Here is a 16,621-nt window from a genome sequence, read left to right as displayed (position 1 = left end):
TGCACTTGACCTGACCACTTTGATTATTTTGAAATAGATGCAGGTGACCCACAATTTGACCAGACTAGAGTAATAGTAATACAAATAAATGGGACCAATGATGCTTTTTCTCTTATGACCTATGAAAGATGTTACAATGTGGGATATTCATGCAGATAGCTGAGGAGAATTTTGAGCTCTAAACAATGCATTATCTCTCCACTCCATGCTTTAATCACTACAATTTATCAAAAATGTTATATTATAGTAACTAGTACAAAAACATTGAAATAAAAATAGTGGAGAAAAAAAATGCTTTTTGTGACTTATACCAACTTTTATGCATTCACACTTCAACTAATAAAAACAAACATGCAGCAGGTAACAACCATACATGCCAACCTTTAGACCTCCGAATTAGGGAGATATTCCCTCAAACTTTTCATGTGTGTGAGCAAACGCAAAAACTCTCTGAGCATTCAGTGGCGCACATGTGAGCAACATCAGACGTGCAGCTGTTCCCAACCTCCATCCATCCATTTTCTACCGCTTGTCCCTTACAGGGTTGCGGGTGGGTTCTGGAGCCTATCTCAGCTGTTGACAATTTAAATGTCTTATTATAATAATCGAATGAGAGCAGTCATTTCCATGAGATTATTTTCTAATATAAATGATTTGACCCACTTACAATAAAAATAACAAAGAAACGTGTTTTTCATGAGCTATTAGTATTGTATGTCTGGTTGGGGGTTCTGCATTGGAAATAATTAGCATCTCTTTCAGAGATTACATTTAGTTCCCCTTAAAACATTCACATGTTGCACAATGAGATGTAAGCATGGGATAAAGTGTATGGCAGACACTGACCCGTTTTGCTAGATATACGTTTATTTACTAATGTGTGGTCACGGCTGACAAACAGTTTTGCTCAATAAAGTGATTGATGGAATTATTGTCGTCCTCCCAATAATTGAACAGCGTTGACAATTATCTATTGTGGCCGCTTGTCGTCACCTGTCACTCACGACTGGTGACGAAACACTGAATAAATGTAGCAGCAAATATGGCCGCAAACTTATACTTTGACGAAATAAAAGCTTGTTTTATTGTAAGTTTATGAGCTGGAGTATGTTTACAACTATATATAGACGTATTACTCTGGTTTATTTTGTCAGAAAAACTAATGTCAAAAACGGCAGCAATTGCATGCATCCGGGCAAGGCCGCACACGTCCTTGGTAGTCATGACGCCTGTTTTTTAATTGGCCATACTTTTTTGGTTTTTGTTTGTTAATTTTTTTCTTTTTTTATTGAACAACAAACAGTGGCAGTACGGTGGGACAGGGGTTAGTGCATGTGCCTCACAATACGAAGGTCCTGAGTAGTCCTGAGTTCAATCCCGGGCTCGGGATCTTTCTGTGTGGAGTTTGCATGTCCTCCCCGTGACTGCGTGGGTTCCCTCCTGGTACTCCCGGCTTCCTCCCACCGCCAAAAACATGCACCTGGGGATAGGTTGATTGGCAACACTAAATTGGCCCTAGTGTGTGAGTGTGAATATTGTCTGTCTATCTGTGTTGGCCCTGTGATGAGGTGGCGACTTGTCCAGGGTGTACACCGCCTTCCGCCCGAATGCAGTTGAGATAGGCTCCAGCACCCCCCGCTACCCCAAAAGGGAAGAGCGGTAGAAAATGCATGGATGGATGAACAACAAACGTACATTTATAATTCACTCAACAGTCAAAGCACTTTCAACAACAAGGAGAGAAAACAAAAGCAAATACAGATAGAGTATTAAATATTAATAAATAATAATAATAAACAATATATAAAAATGTTTTAAAAAAAGACAAAAAGGGCCACCTAAATCACTAAATGTTTTTAACAAAGATATCAATTTAAGGGCTTTTGTACTCTTAATCGTTCTCCAAGATTTGATTGATAATTGTAAATTAGAAAATGTAGGCCTTACTTTCATAAATCGATATTTATGTAGAAAAAATGTTGCCTGGAGCATAATAATGTTGACAAACATTTCTGTTACAGTCGTTTATAAAAATACCAAATTTGATCTGTTATATAGTGCAGTGTTTTTCATCCACACTAGTGTGCCGTGGGAGATTATGTAATTTCACCTAATTAGGTTAAAAATATTTTTTTGCGCACAAGTAATTGTAATCCGTAAATAATGTGCCGTTGTTGAGTGTCTGTGCTGTCTAGAGCTCGGCAGAGTAACCATGTTATAGTCTTCCATATCAGTAGGTGGCAGCAGGTAGCTAATTGCTTTGTAGATGTCGGAAACAGCGGAAGGCGGTGTGCAGGTAAAAAGGTGTCTAGTGCTTAAACCAAAAATAACCAAAAGGGGAGTGCCCCTAAGAAAAGGCATTGAAGCTTAGGGAAGACTATGCAAAATGAAACTAAAACTGAACTGGCTGCAAAGTAAATAAAACACAAAATGCTGGACGACAGCAAAGACTTACAGCGTGTGGAGCAGAGATGGCGTCCACAAAGTACATCCGAACATGACATGACAATCGACAATGTCCCCACAAAGAACAAAAGCGTCCGCACAACTTAAATAGTCTTGATTGCGAAAACAAAGCAGGTGTGGAGAATAGCGCTCAAGGAAGACATGAAACTGCAACAGGAAAATACCAACAAAACGGGAAAAAAACACCAAAATAGGAGCGCAAGACAAGGACTAAAACACTACACACAGAAAAACACCAAAAAACTCAAGATAATTCAAGGCGTGATGTGACAGGTGGTGACAGTACACCTACTTTGAGACAAGAGCTATAGTGAGGCATGCTTGGTTATGGTTTAAATTCATATCCAACTATTGAGAGAACAACTTTTTATTGTCGATATCGGCTACTGAGTTTAGTTTTTTAATGATTTCTGCTGGTGGTGCCTCAGATTTTTTTCAATGAAAAAAATGTGCTTTGGCTCAAAAAAGGTTGAAAAACACTGCCTAAGTGAATGGGGATTGATTGATTGAAACTTTTATTATTAGATTGCACAGTACAGTACATATTCAGTCCAATTGACCACTAAATGGTAACACCCGAATACGTTTTTCAACTTGTTTAAGTCGGGGTCCACGTTAATCAATTAATCTCCACACCCTTGTTTCTCAGCCAATCTCTGATCTCCTCCCAAAATACATGTTTGACATCCTCTACAGCTCCACATATACAAACCCTGTTTCCATATGAGTTGGGAAATTGTGTTAGATGTAAATACAAACGGAAAACAATGATTTGCAAATCCTTTTCAACCCATATTCAATTGAATGCACTACAAAGACAAGATATTTGATGTTCAAACTCATAAACTTTGGTTTTTTGCAAATAATAATTAACTTAGAATTTCATGGCTGCAACACGTGCCAAAGTAGTTGGGAAAGGGCATGTTCACCACTGTGTTACATGGCCTTTCCTTTTAACAACACTCAGTAAACGTTTGGGAACTGAGGAGACACATTTTTGAAGCTTCTCAGGTGGAATATTTTCCCATTCTTGCTTGATGTACAGCTTAAGTTGTTCAACAGTCCGGGGGTCTCCGTTGTGGTATTTTAGGCTTCATAATGCGGCACACATTTTCAATGGGAGACAGGTCTGGATTACAGGCAGGCCAGTTTAGTACCCGCACTCTTTTACTATGAAGCCACGTTGATGTAACACGCGGCTTGGCATTGTCTTGCTGAAATAAGCAGGGGTGTCCATGGTAACGTTGCTTGGATGGCAACATATGTTGCTCCAAAACTTGTATGTACCTTTCAGCATTAATGGCGCCTTCACAGATGTGTAAGTTACCCATGTCTTGGGCACTAATACACCCCCATACCATCACAGATGCTGGCTTTTACACTTTGCGCCTATAACAATCCGGATGGTTCTTTTTCTCTTTGGTCCGGAGGACACGATGTCCACAGTTTCCAAAAACAATTTGAAATGTGGACTCGTCAGACCGCAGAACACTTTTCCACTTTGTATCAGTGCATCTTAGATGAGCTCAGGCCCAGCGAAGCCGACGGCGTTTCTGGGTGTTGTTGATAAACGGTTTTCGCCTTGCATAGGAGAGTTTTAACTTGCACTTACAGATGTAGCGACCAACTGTAGTTACTGACAGTGGGTTTCTGAAGTGTTCCTGAGCCCATGTGGTGATATCCTTTACACACTGATGTCGCTTGTTGATGCAGTACAGCCTGAGGGATCGAAGGTCACAGGCTTAGCTGCTTACGTGCTGTGATTTCTCCAGAATCTCTGAACCCTTTGATGATATTACGGACCGTAGATGGTAAAATCCCTAAATTCCTTGCAATAGCTGGTTGAGAAAGGTTTTTCTTAAACTGTTCAACAATTTGCTCACGCATTTGTTGACAAAGTGGTGACCCTCGCCCCATCCTTGTTTGTGAATGACTGAGCATTTCATGGAATCTACTTTTATACCCAATCATGGCACCCACCTGTTCCCAATTTGCCTGTTCACCTGAAGGATGTTCCAAATAAGTGTTTGATGAGCATTCCTCAACTTTATCAGTATTTATTGCCATCTTTCCCAACTTCTTTGTCACGTGTTGCTGGCATCAAAATCTAAAGTTAATGATTTGCAACAAAAAAAAAAAGTTTATCAGTTTGAACATCAAATATGTTGTCTTTGTAGCATATTCAACTGAATATGGTCTGAAAATGATTTGCAAATCATTGTATTCCGTTTATATTTACATCTAACACAATTTCCCAACTCATATGGAAACGGGGTTTGTATAACAGCCAACAACCTCCATGTTAAATTTAAGTTAAAAAAAAAAATCCTTTGAAGGGTATATTCCATTAATAATTTTTAAATTGTATTTCTTTAATTTGGGGAATAATTGGTTATGTAATATATATTGTCCTTATTTTCCTTAGCTCAACTTGTGTACTCTCCTTCAGGATATATTGTCTATGAACTGTGCCCGGAAAATATTATTTCACTAAAACTGCCCTCATATATATATATGTTGGAACATTTTTAATCACAGAAATGAACATCTTCAATATTAAGGTTTCTCAGACAAGGGGTAGTATTTGAATATATAACACCCCGAGTCACCATAGATTTTAAGGACTGATGGTGATCTTTTGAAATATTTTAGTTGGCCATACTTTATACACGACTGTGCTAGGACCCAGTGGTCATTGGGAGTAGTCACGTGTGCCAGTCATGACTCCACCTAGCGGACAAAGCGGGAGGCTACAAAAACATGAACAAGCAAGATGGCGACCGCCGAGAGACTCATATCAAGGTTGGCTGTGGTCACAGGTAAATGAAACATTGTCCTGTAGCAACCTAACTGCTAAATATTTTGGCTCTCCTACTTAAATATGATCTAATTATTGCCTCAATTATCTCTTGTCCTACCTTTTTCAACTTTTCTGCCGAGCTAATTGCTTTTTAACGCCACCGAAAACAATCGTCAGGTTGTTCATTTACTTTTACTGACTCGCCTGTTATTCATCTTTTTTAATTACAATGTTACGTCGCACTTTCTGTGACTACTGACGTTTTTTGGTAGTTTGTTACAAGTTAAAAGACATTTCAATACATCTGTAGTGATTAGTGTGTAACATTTTATAGGTTAATCCCTAACTCTTTGCGAGTAGTGTACATATCAGATATTGTTTATTGTTTATTGAATGGATCCCCATAAGCTGACGCCAAGGCGACTGCTAGTCTTCCTGGGGTCCATAAAGGAGCATACAAAATAAAAATATAAAGAATAGATACATTACCAAACTTTATACAAAGGAAAAATACAACATAAAATAAAAAAGCTAGTTAAACCATCCATCCATCCATCCATCTTCTTCCGCTTATCCCAGGTCGGGTCGCGGGGGCAGCAGCCTAAGCAGGGAAGCCCAGACTTCCCTCTCCCCAGCCACTTGGTCGAGCTCCTCCCGGGGGATCCCGAGGCGTTCCCAGGCCAGCTGGAAGAGATAGTCTTCCCAACGTGTCCTGGGTTTTCCCCGTGGCCTCCTACCGGTCGGACGTGCCCGAAACACCTCCTTAGGGAGGCGTTCGGGTGGCATCCTGACCAGGGGCCGTATTTATCAAGCGTCTTAGAGTGCCATTTTACACTTAAGTCCTGAGAATTTGCGAAATTTAGTCCTACTCTCAAACTTAAGAATAAAAGCTATTTATCAACTTTCTTAAGTCTAAGAATCACTCCTACTCTCCACGATATTTAAGAGGCCTTCAGAGGTGTCCTAAGTGGTTAGGAGTTGCTAGCGGGGGGTGGCACTGAGGCGAGAGAAACGTGCGCGAACGTTCAGGGAGCGGACGGATGTCCTGGCTTTGTTTGATGACGAGCAGTTGATCAAACGGTATCGTTTAGACAGAGCGGGTATTAATTTTGTCAGATTTAATAAGGGGCGTCATCTCATCAGCAACATCACGCACGTATCTCTCACCAAAACACACCTAGGCTGCAGCGCAATATCCCTATAGGGTTGCAACAGCAATAATTTGTGAACTCACCCTTTTGAAAGCAACTCGAGCTTCATCGCAGCTGGATCCTGGCCGCCGTCGTGGAAAGAAAAGGAAACATTTATTTTTGATTCATTGCCAATATTGTTTGTTTGTTTTGTGTTATTTTGTAGTTTATTGTCAAAATATACACTCCCATTGTCCACTTAAATATTTCTTTATTCTTCGACAAGGGATTCCCTTCCGTGATTGGTCATTGCTATGGACACAGAAATGACGTCACCTAAAATTCCGTTTACGGCACATAGTAATGTCGTAATTCAGCTCTGAGTGTGAAACTTAAGATTCAGTCCTACACTTTGCTGAAAGTGTGAGTAAGACGCTTGATAACTAACTTTTAAGTGCAGCTTCCAGCGAAAATTTTCTTTACTCATAAGTCAACTCTTAGCACACTTCTTAGGAGTAATTCTAAGAAGCTTGATAAATACGGCCCCTGATGCCCGAACCACCTCATCTGGCTCCTCTCGATGTGGAGGAGCAGTGGCTTTACTTTTGAGTTAAACCCAGTATTAAAAATTCACGTCATGTGGGCATCTGCAATAGGTACATCTTCAAAGCTGTCTTGAATGACAATTTACTTTGTGAGGGATTAATGTGAGATGGCAACCGATTCCAACATCTATACAGTACATGACTGTATGTTTTGAGGAGATTGGTCCTGGGAGCAGGAAGTGCCAAATATCCATTGCTGGCATTCCTAGTGTCATGAATATGTGTGTTAGTTGATTTTAAAAACTGTTTGTAAAAGTAACCTGGTGATTGATCTAACATGATAGTTCTAAAGAACATAAGGAGACAATAATGCATCTTTTGTTCAACAGACAACCAGGACAGGCGTGAATGCATAAATGAAATATTAGTGCGCGAAGAACATTTAAGATCAAGATTCAAGATTCAAGATGCTTTATTGTATCCATTATTTAACATGTACAAGACACATAAGTACTGAAATTTCATTTTCGGCACAGTCTCACTTAGAGCAGACATACGTTACAAGGGGACAAGACGGGACCGCCAACGGATCAGCCACTTACAGCGCTCCTTAAAAAAGGTGGGAAAAAGGTGACATTGGGAAAGGGGCAAGAGTAAAAAAAGTATCAGTCTAAGGCTGGACCTTCGGGAGAGGTTCAGACTGAGTCCAAGGAAAAAAACTCACATAGCATAGCACACATAAACATGATACATGTAATCACAACAACTCGCAACAGAGGGGGGGGGATTTGGGGCCCTGGAGGCCGGCTGCCGCTATAAAGCGCTACTCAGCCATCCACAACCCCAAAGAGGAATTAAGCAGTGGTGAAGGCGTTGATTGGGGGAGGGGCGGGTGCGTGGATGTATGCCCAATTAACTTGGGTGAGATGTTGAAATGTTTTTGTGGACTGGGGCCGATCTCAAAGTTCGACACCAGGTGTTATTGGAAAAAAAAGGAAGGTCAAAAGCGTCCATCGTTGAGGAGTCCTCGGGGGAGTACTTCAGAACAGCCTGTTCCTTATAGCGTCAAGGCCATTCGAGGGAGTCAAATCGTAGATTAAGATGTTGTTTTCTTCGACCAGTCAAAACAATGACATTCCTGCTCTGTGTCCATGCTGGTTCTCTCAAATTCAATTTAATTCTTCCTTCTCAGCAAGCTTCTCCATGATAAGATCCATTTTGCGATTCAAATCAGAAATCGCCACAGTCTGTGTTCCCACAGCCCGACCCAATCCTTCCATTGCGATGAACAGCCGTTGGGCTCCTTGAGTGGCTGCCATCGTCTTCCGAATTTGACGATACACCATAGCAATGCCCCGCCTAATCAGCAAGTGCCCCGCGATCACGGTTCCAAATAGGTAGATGTCTTCCACGTCCTCGATGGAAAGGACTGAGAGGCACATGATTCTCCATTCATCCCAGGAGTCTCTTACGTACCCCGCAGCAATGGTTCCATCAGGGCAGCCAGGCTCCCCCGAACCTCTTTTCCTTGTCGAAAAGACTTTGTCAATTGCGTCGAGACTCCAGCTGATCATATCCATGTTTGATGTTTAGATTTGAGGACAGCACAAAGAAAGAGGCTTCAAAAAAGTTCAGACAGGACAAGGACACAAGAAAGCAAGCAGGGAAGGACGGAGTTTGAGTTTGAGTTTATTTCGAACATGCAAGCTTACAACATGATACATCACAATTTCCAGTTTCTCTTTTCAACATGTTACATATTTTTGCTCCTTTTTGCTCAAAGGCCTAGTGGTTCGAGTGTCCGCCCTGAGATCGGTAGGTCGTGAGTTCAAACCCAGGTCGAGTCATACCAAAGACTATAAAAATGGGACCGATTACCTCCCTGCTCGGCACTCAGCATCAAGGGTTGGAATTGGGGGTTAAATCACCAAAATTATTCCCGAGCGCGGCCACCGCTGCTGCTCACTGCTCCTCTCGCCTCCCAGGGGGTGGAACAAGGGGATGGGTCAAATGCAGAGGGTAATTTCGCCACACCTAGTGTGTGTGTGACTATCAGTGGTACTTTGACTTTTTTGTTAAATTTTTACCCTTTTTTTTGACAACAAAACTCAATCTGCGAGCCACAAATGTCTGATCTGACTCATTCCATCCAGGCGGGGGCAGCGGGATCGGACGCGCCGTGTGTCAGCGCTTTGCCTCCGAGGGCGCCTCCGTGGTGGTCGCTGACATCAGCGAGGAGTCGGCGAACGAGACCCTGCAAAGCCTGCCGACTGGCCTCAGAGGTCTGGGTCACATGGCTGCCATGGCAGACGTGTCGTCAAAGGAGAGTGTCAGGACGCTGATCACGAGCATCCAGGTTTGCCACGCTCAAACAAACCGAGGCTTCGTTGTTTTTTCTAGCGCGTCCTCGTCTCCTGCAGACTCGCTACTTCCAGCCGCCTTCGGTGTGCGTGAACGCGGCCGGGATCACCCAGGACGACTTCCTCCTCAGCATGGAGGAGGAACACTTTGACAGGGTCATCCAGGTCAACCTCAAAGTATGTATGATGTAACCATGGAGACGGGGCGGACGTCATCTTGATATCGGCGGTGCTCTTGTGTCGCCGCAGGGCTCTTTCTTGGTCACTCAGGCTGTCGCTCAGGCTTTGGTGGCCTGTGGAGCCGCCAAAGGGTCCATCATTACTGTGGGCAGCATTGTGGGCAAGGCAAGACGCCCTTTGGCATCATTTAGGAGAAGCTGGCTGCAGGTCAGATGATTAGTTTCTCTGTGTGCAATGCTTCCGCAGGTGGGAAACATGGGACAGGTGAATTACGCCGCCTCTAAAGCCGGCGTGGAGGGTTTGACCAGGACCGCCGCCAAGGAGCTCAGCAGGTGAGGAGAGCGCACGCCGCCGTCAAAAAACATCAGGACTCAACTGTCATCCTTTGGGCTTCCAGGTTTGGGATTCGATGTAATTGTGTGCTGCCGGGTTTTATATCCACCCCCATGACGGACAAAGTACCGGAGAAGGTGATCAGCAAGGTACCGCACACACTTTCATCACGCTATTTTTGTCCTAGTGAAAAAAACGATATTCAGCCTTAAAGGGTAACTGCACTTTTTGGAGGGAATTTTGCCTATCGTTCACAAACATTATGAGAGACAACAACACACGTCTTTTATTTTATTTTATTTTCTTAGGATTTTAACGCTTGACAGATGCGTCTAATGGGAGTCACCATTGTAGCCTTCTAAGCCTCTAAAACAACTTCAAAACCCTCTATCAACATTTTATATACACACTGCAAGTATATATATAATGTAGTAACAGACACGTTCATAACAATATGTAATATGTTCATTATTTACCGTATTTTGGTCATTTTAACCAGAGCATTGATTTCTGTTTCCATAGCAGCGCACTTCTGACTTCTGGCAACTAACGTGTGTTCCTACTTCCAGAAACAAACGCAAGTGTGCTCTAATCGTGGCAGACTTGGTAACTGACAAGGAAGACAACTATTTTTGGACAAATAAGGATTCACAACCTTACCTTTTTTGAAGCTGAATATACTGAGGTGCTTATAGAAGCGAGCACGATTTCGACATTAATGGAGTGCTTACCCAAATAAACCCAAAAAACCGTCAGCTGCATCAAACGCACAACTGTCCATCGAGTGAGTCACACTTTATATTGATCACGACACACGCAGCACATCACGCTTGTTATTACAACTACAGTACCTACGCTATCTGGCTAGCTGTGTACAAACAAAACATGAAATGTGGGATAATACTTTACAGATACTGTAATATGATTGTTCATGTTTTTCAGTCAGTACAGACTGGTGTCGTATCGCAGTGTTGTGCATTACAAACTCAAATGCATTTCGTGTTGATGTAAAAGCTCGCTTATCTCTTTCCGTAGGCGATGTGTTTCTACGATAGAAAAAGAGTTTCTCAGTGGTCGCTCTTACAATAATGTCGCTACAGCTTGGTTATTATACGGGTTACAGAACCTAAATTAAGTATTGTTGATGGTTTTTGAATGCATTGTTAAAGTGATTTAATGGTAGAATTGATTGCTTCCATTAGCTGCATTGCTAGTGTTGCGTTGACCAGCATTCCTCCAATGGGGAATTCAAATTTCTAGTCTCTCCCAGATTCTTTTTATGGCAATACGCTGATGTTTATATTCAATCTCCAGGCAATAGTTGGTATTTTGTAGTTTATTCTCAAAGTTTAGAGGACAAACCTGAGACCAACCCAGCACCCAAGCGTTCCCTAGCCCGGTCCAGATCGGTCTAGCTCGGTCTCCCCTCAAACCCCCGGAAGTCCCGTGATCTTCCCTCTGTCCCCCGCCTGCTGTTTCCCCAGTCTAGCTGTGCTCCTTATCTTAGGAATGTAATGGCAGTCTCAACAAAGAGAATAAACAGCGCTCTGACTCTAACCAAGGACACTCGAATCCAAGCACTTTGTACCACACGAGACATTAGCTGATGTAAATATGACTATAGGAGTTTTTAGAAAGAAGTAACACTTAAATATGGATATGATTCTGATCTGCTTCCAACACTAGCTACCTAGAACGAGCCAATTTTTTATATGTTAGAGTGCAAAAAAACCAAACCTTTGTCTTCTTGTTTCTCATGATTGTGAATAGGCAAAACTAAAAAAAATTAAAAAAAAGTGCAGTTCCCCTTTAAAGGCTTTCTGAGAGTGATGTATTTATTTAGCAGGAACTGTTGTCTACAGCAATCAGCAGCTAACATTGACAATCTTGTCAGCATAGTTCTAAAGTAAAAACCCTAAAAGTTTAGACTTTTACTGCTCAAACAGGAAATTGGCGAAGACACTTTTTAAATTAGAAATTAGTTCCGAAAGTCAAACGGGGAAACCTGTAAAAGTCCGTCATTTGGAAGTCTAAGATCTTGGAGTGTCAAAAAATATATATATTTTTAGATTAATCTGTCCTGTTCAGCCACTCAGGCAAATCATATTATTGATGTAGATGCCCAGATTTGCTGTACAGATTTACTTTACAAAGGAGAAGTGTTGGATACTTCTCTTGTTGCCTTGTTTGTATTTGACTTTATTAAATGTTTGGGGAGAATTTTATTAAACAAAACCAGTTTTCTTTTAAGTAATACAGAAATTGATCAGAGCTGCTTATTTATTTTATGGAGGAATGTAGTTAATCATAGAACTGGCATCCAATGTTATTAAAAAAGTATAGATTTTAAATCAGGAATCGATTCATTACCCCCCAGAATCGAATTGAATCGTGTGGTGCTCAAAGATTGACAGCCCTACTAAGATCACATTTTACTAAGGATGTAACAATATCAAAATCTCACGATACAATATTACCATGGTATTAAGGCCACGCATGGTACAGTATTATTGTGGAATTGTCCCCCCCAAAAAAGACTTTGTTTGTTAGCGACATAAAATAATTAAAAAATATATGGATAGATTTTATGAAACGTTCAGGAAATGTCCACAATAAACAATTATTTACTACGAACACACTTCTTCTCAATGCTCTCCTCTTTTCTCGCCGTTACGGCTTTCCAAGCCCCCACCTTGCTGGTCCGCGCTGCGCAGAGGAATGTGGGATATGTAGTCTATTTTCAGAACGGCCAATGCAAAAGCGCCAGAAAAAACTACACTCAGGTTTTTCTTTGACACCGTCACGCTTTACTGCATTATTAGGACTTTGAAACCGCAATACATTTACATCCCTATATTTTACATTTTGGAAATGTTTTAGTTTCATAGTAAATATTTTCTTAACTTTAAAAACTTCTCTGCTATAATTTTGAAGTATTTTTAAATGTCACTGTCAAGTAAGGAAAAATCTGCTGAGCACATTTAGCAAAAACACTTTTTACAAGCTTGTTTGTCTTTGACACAATTATTGTTATAAAAATGTGGAGCATAAAATATATAGATAACATATATATATTATAATAATAAAATAATTAAGTGGTAGGTTTGGGGATGTGGAATACTGGTGGTCTGAATATCCTTTCATGCTGGAATTGTTTCATTCAGTTGAGAAATGTGAAAGCAGCGGCGTTAGTGAAATTATTTATGAAATTAAAAATATCAAAATGGAAGTGACATCCTCGGTGACCTGAGGTCCAGTCAAGTAGCAGTAAAGATGAGATAAATAAGGTGAAAAGGTCAGAAGTCAAATGTTTCTTCAGGTAATACACGGAGCCTCTACCGCCACCCAGTGGCCATTGGAAAGAATGCATACATTTTGTGTTCAACTCCTTGAAGCTGCCTTTCAGTTTGTCTTGTTTGTGTCCCAGATGAAGTCTTTGGTGCCTCTGGGGAGGATGGGCGAAGCAGCAGGTTTGTTTTTCTACAAGAAATTTGCTTAGAAAAATTGAAGTGTTTGTGGACTATGCTGTACATTTTGCTATTGATCAGACGACCCAGTAAATACAGGAAAAGTTTCTTAGACCATCGAATGATTTTGTCTTTAACTTGCTGTGAACAATTTGATTATATATAGAAATGTAAGACAATGTTGTGTGTTTACTGGCGTCCTCCTCTAGAGGTCGCTGATGTGTGCGCCTTTCTGGCCTCGGATGATGCTCGCTACGTCACAGGAGCCAGTGTGGAAGTGACAGGTACACATTAAGATTAAGATTAAGATTAAAGTACCAATGATTGTCACACACACACACACACTAGATGTGGTGAAATTTGACCCATCCCCTTGGGGAGCAGTGGGCAGCAGCGGCGCCGCGCCCGGGAATCATTTTGGTGATTTAACCCCCAACTCCAACCCTTGTTGCTGAGTGCCAAGCAGGGAAGTTATGGGTCCCATTTTTATAGTCTTTGGTATGACTCGGCTGGGATTTGAACTCCAACCTACCGATCTCAGGGCGGACACTCTAACCATGTGCTGCACTGTGCATATACATCCCTGGATTAAACGTGTCTTTGTCTTCCAGGGGGACTTTTCATGGGCTAAAGGCGTCACCTGCTGAAGAGCAAACTCGTGTTTGTTTTGTTGTCTTTAAGTGCCAATAAACATGCTACTCTGCCCGGAATGGACAGTCAACTCATTTGAAGGTAGGAATAAAACCAGAATTTTGTTATTTTTATGACCATATTTGAAAGACGATTTCTCATATATTCTTAATATTTCACTTAAACCAGAGTGTCCACTAAATAATATTGAAATATACCTTTAGAAATTATTCATTTTGAATGAATTTTTGTCATATAGACCTTCTCAGTGGCCTAGTGGTTAGAGTAGGTTGTGAGTTCAAACCCCGGCCGAGTCATACCAAAGACTATAAAAATGGGACCCATTACCTCCCTGCTTGGCACTCAGCATCAAGGGTTGGAATTGGGGGTTAAATCACCAAAAATGATTCCCGGGCACGGCCACCGCTGCTGCTCACTGCTCCCCTCACCTCCCAGGGGGTGGAACAAGGGTGATGGGTCAAATGCAGATAATAATTTTGCCACACCTAGTGTGTGTGTGACAAGCATTGGTACTTTAACTTTAAATATGTAGTTATTGCATACTTGCCAACCCTCCCGTTTTTACCGGGAGACTCCGGTATTCAGCGCCTCTCCCGATAACCTCCCGGCAGAAATTTTCTCCCGACAAACTCCCGGTATTCAGCCGGAGCTGGAGGCCACGCCCCCTCCAGCTCAATGCGGACCTGAGTGGGGACAGCCTGTTCTCACGTCCGCTTTCCCACAATATAAACAGATTGCCTGCCCAATGATGTCATAACTGTAGAATGATCGAGGGCGAGTTCTTGGTTTCTTATGTGGGTTTATTGTTAGGCAGTTTCATTAACGTCCTCCCAGCGCGGTAACACACAACAGCAGTCACGTTTAGTCTACCGTAAAGCAGTTTGTCTGCCGTAAACAGCAAGGTTGTGACACTCTTAAACAGGACAATACTGCCATCTACTGGATAGCCTCCAGAACACTGAAATTTAAGTATTTATTTTATTTATATGTATAATAAAATAAATATATATATATATATAGCTAGAATTCACTGAAAGTCAAGTATTTCATACATATATATATATGTGTATGAAATACTTGAGTTGGTGAATTCTAGCTTAAATATATTACCCTCTTAACCACGCCCCCAGCCCCCGGTATCGGAGGTCTCAAGGTTGGTAAGTATGAGTTATTGTCACTTTTAAGTAATAAAAGGCATGATTGAGTTTCCTAAAATACCTAGAATTTGTCTAAATAATAGACTTATGTGGAATACATATCTGATGGAAGACTCTGTGGAAAAACTAAATTACACTTACCAGGTGTAGCTGAGAAATCCAAAACCTGAAGAAACATTTCGCTGCAAAACTCCACACTTTCCAAATGCAGACTCGCAGCTTGAGAAAGAAGCTGTGCAACGTCATTTTTTTGTAGATTAGTCAAATTAGTTAATCAACATTCTTAATATGTATCATATATTATGCTTCATTGTGTTTTCTTTATTTTAGGTACAAATTAATACTTTTATATGTGTCAAATACTATATTACATTCAGCACTTAATGGGACAAAAATAATCTCAGTATACTATGCTATTTCACGCATATATACGTCTTCTATCTTTTTTTATGTATTTATTTTTGTTCTTCCAGTAAGAAGAGGATTCATATGGCCCTGTTCGTTGTGGTATACCTGACTTATGAAACGTGACAAATTAAGGGGTTGCACTATCCACTTGAGCCGCCAGATGGCAGTAGAGTGTTGAATATATTAAATTTTGTTTTTACATTTAAAACACCTCCCTGTGGTCGACATAACATGAAATGGTTGTTTTTGTAAAATAATTTCATAGATTTTGTTTTACAGATCTATTTTCAAGTCACTTTTTTGCTCCCTTTCAAAAAAAGCTCATTTTGGAGTTGTCCAGGGTGTACCCCGCCTTCCGCCAGAATGCAGCTGAGATAGGCTCCAGCGACCCCAAAAGGGACAAGCGGTAGAAAATGGATGGATGGAATTACAAAGTTTGTGGGGAAAAATGTTTTACCGGCCCGAATAAAATGATTGTGTTTACGGCGGTCACTCACTTGATCTTGTCAACACGTACATGCAGGGAGCGCGTGCACACATACAAAAACAGTCCAAGAGAAGCAACCAACAATTTGCAGTCGTGTTGTTAAAATATACATTCAATGACAGCTAACGCTTGATATCCAAATTGCTATTATTAGCTAACAACACCTAAAGCTAATGCGTGTGCATGTGTTATGTACGTACATAATTATGTCATTACGTACGAGAAGCCGTGAGAGAGAGCGGGGTATACTGTGTAACATTTTGAAAAATTGGCGCCCTCTAGGCATCTGTGTAAATGTTACAAACAGACCCTTTTAACATGCTATCTTTTTTAGCCAGTTTTGCAGGTATACAACTCAGTGTCATATAATTTGATATTTCACTAATGCTAACTGTGAGTAGGCTATTGTTAGGTATACTTTTAGCATGCTGTTTTATTTTTTAGCTCATTTTGCTCATATTTTTGTTACTTAACGCTATCTGGCTAGCGTGCGAACTATTAGCATTTTAGTTCGGCTTTGGCTCTTCGGCATTTACCTGAAATTTCTACCGAAATTGCACTTTCTAAAAAATGTATTTATTGTACTGGTTCTGAAGTTGAAAAAACCCAAACTGCCCCTCGCATCCTTTTTTAAAGT

The 16,621-nt window shown here is 41.0% G+C and overlaps 1 protein-coding gene across 3 annotated transcripts in view; it reads left to right on the top strand.

Annotated features, from left to right (window-relative positions):
- Positions 1-5,206: 5,206 nt before the first annotated feature.
- Positions 5,207-16,621, top strand: part of flot1a (flotillin 1a) — a 58,900-nt gene continuing 47,485 nt past the window's right edge. For 2 of the 3 annotated variants that reach the window (XM_062047416.1, XM_062047417.1), the window contains exons 1-8: positions 5,207-5,285; positions 9,095-9,297; positions 9,362-9,478; positions 9,551-9,646; positions 9,728-9,813; positions 9,879-9,963; positions 13,242-13,284; positions 13,491-13,565. In XM_062047416.1, the coding sequence (XP_061903400.1) occupies positions 5,240-5,285; positions 9,095-9,297; positions 9,362-9,478; positions 9,551-9,646; positions 9,728-9,813; positions 9,879-9,963; positions 13,242-13,284; positions 13,491-13,565 (751 nt within the window). In that variant the 5' untranslated portion in view covers positions 5,207-5,239. Of the gene's footprint in view, positions 5,286-9,094; positions 9,298-9,361; positions 9,479-9,550; positions 9,647-9,727; positions 9,814-9,878; positions 9,964-13,241; positions 13,285-13,490; positions 13,566-13,944; positions 14,014-16,621 lie in introns of those variants that run through there. The other variant, XM_062047421.1, reaches the window with a different exon arrangement.

The sequence above is a fragment of the Entelurus aequoreus genome, linkage group LG05, assembly GCF_033978785.1.
Source record: "Entelurus aequoreus isolate RoL-2023_Sb linkage group LG05, RoL_Eaeq_v1.1, whole genome shotgun sequence".
Classification (NCBI taxonomy): domain Eukaryota; kingdom Metazoa; phylum Chordata; class Actinopteri; order Syngnathiformes; family Syngnathidae; genus Entelurus; species Entelurus aequoreus.
Note: the sequence above shows the minus strand (reverse complement) of the source record. Positions and strands in the feature narration are given on the sequence as shown.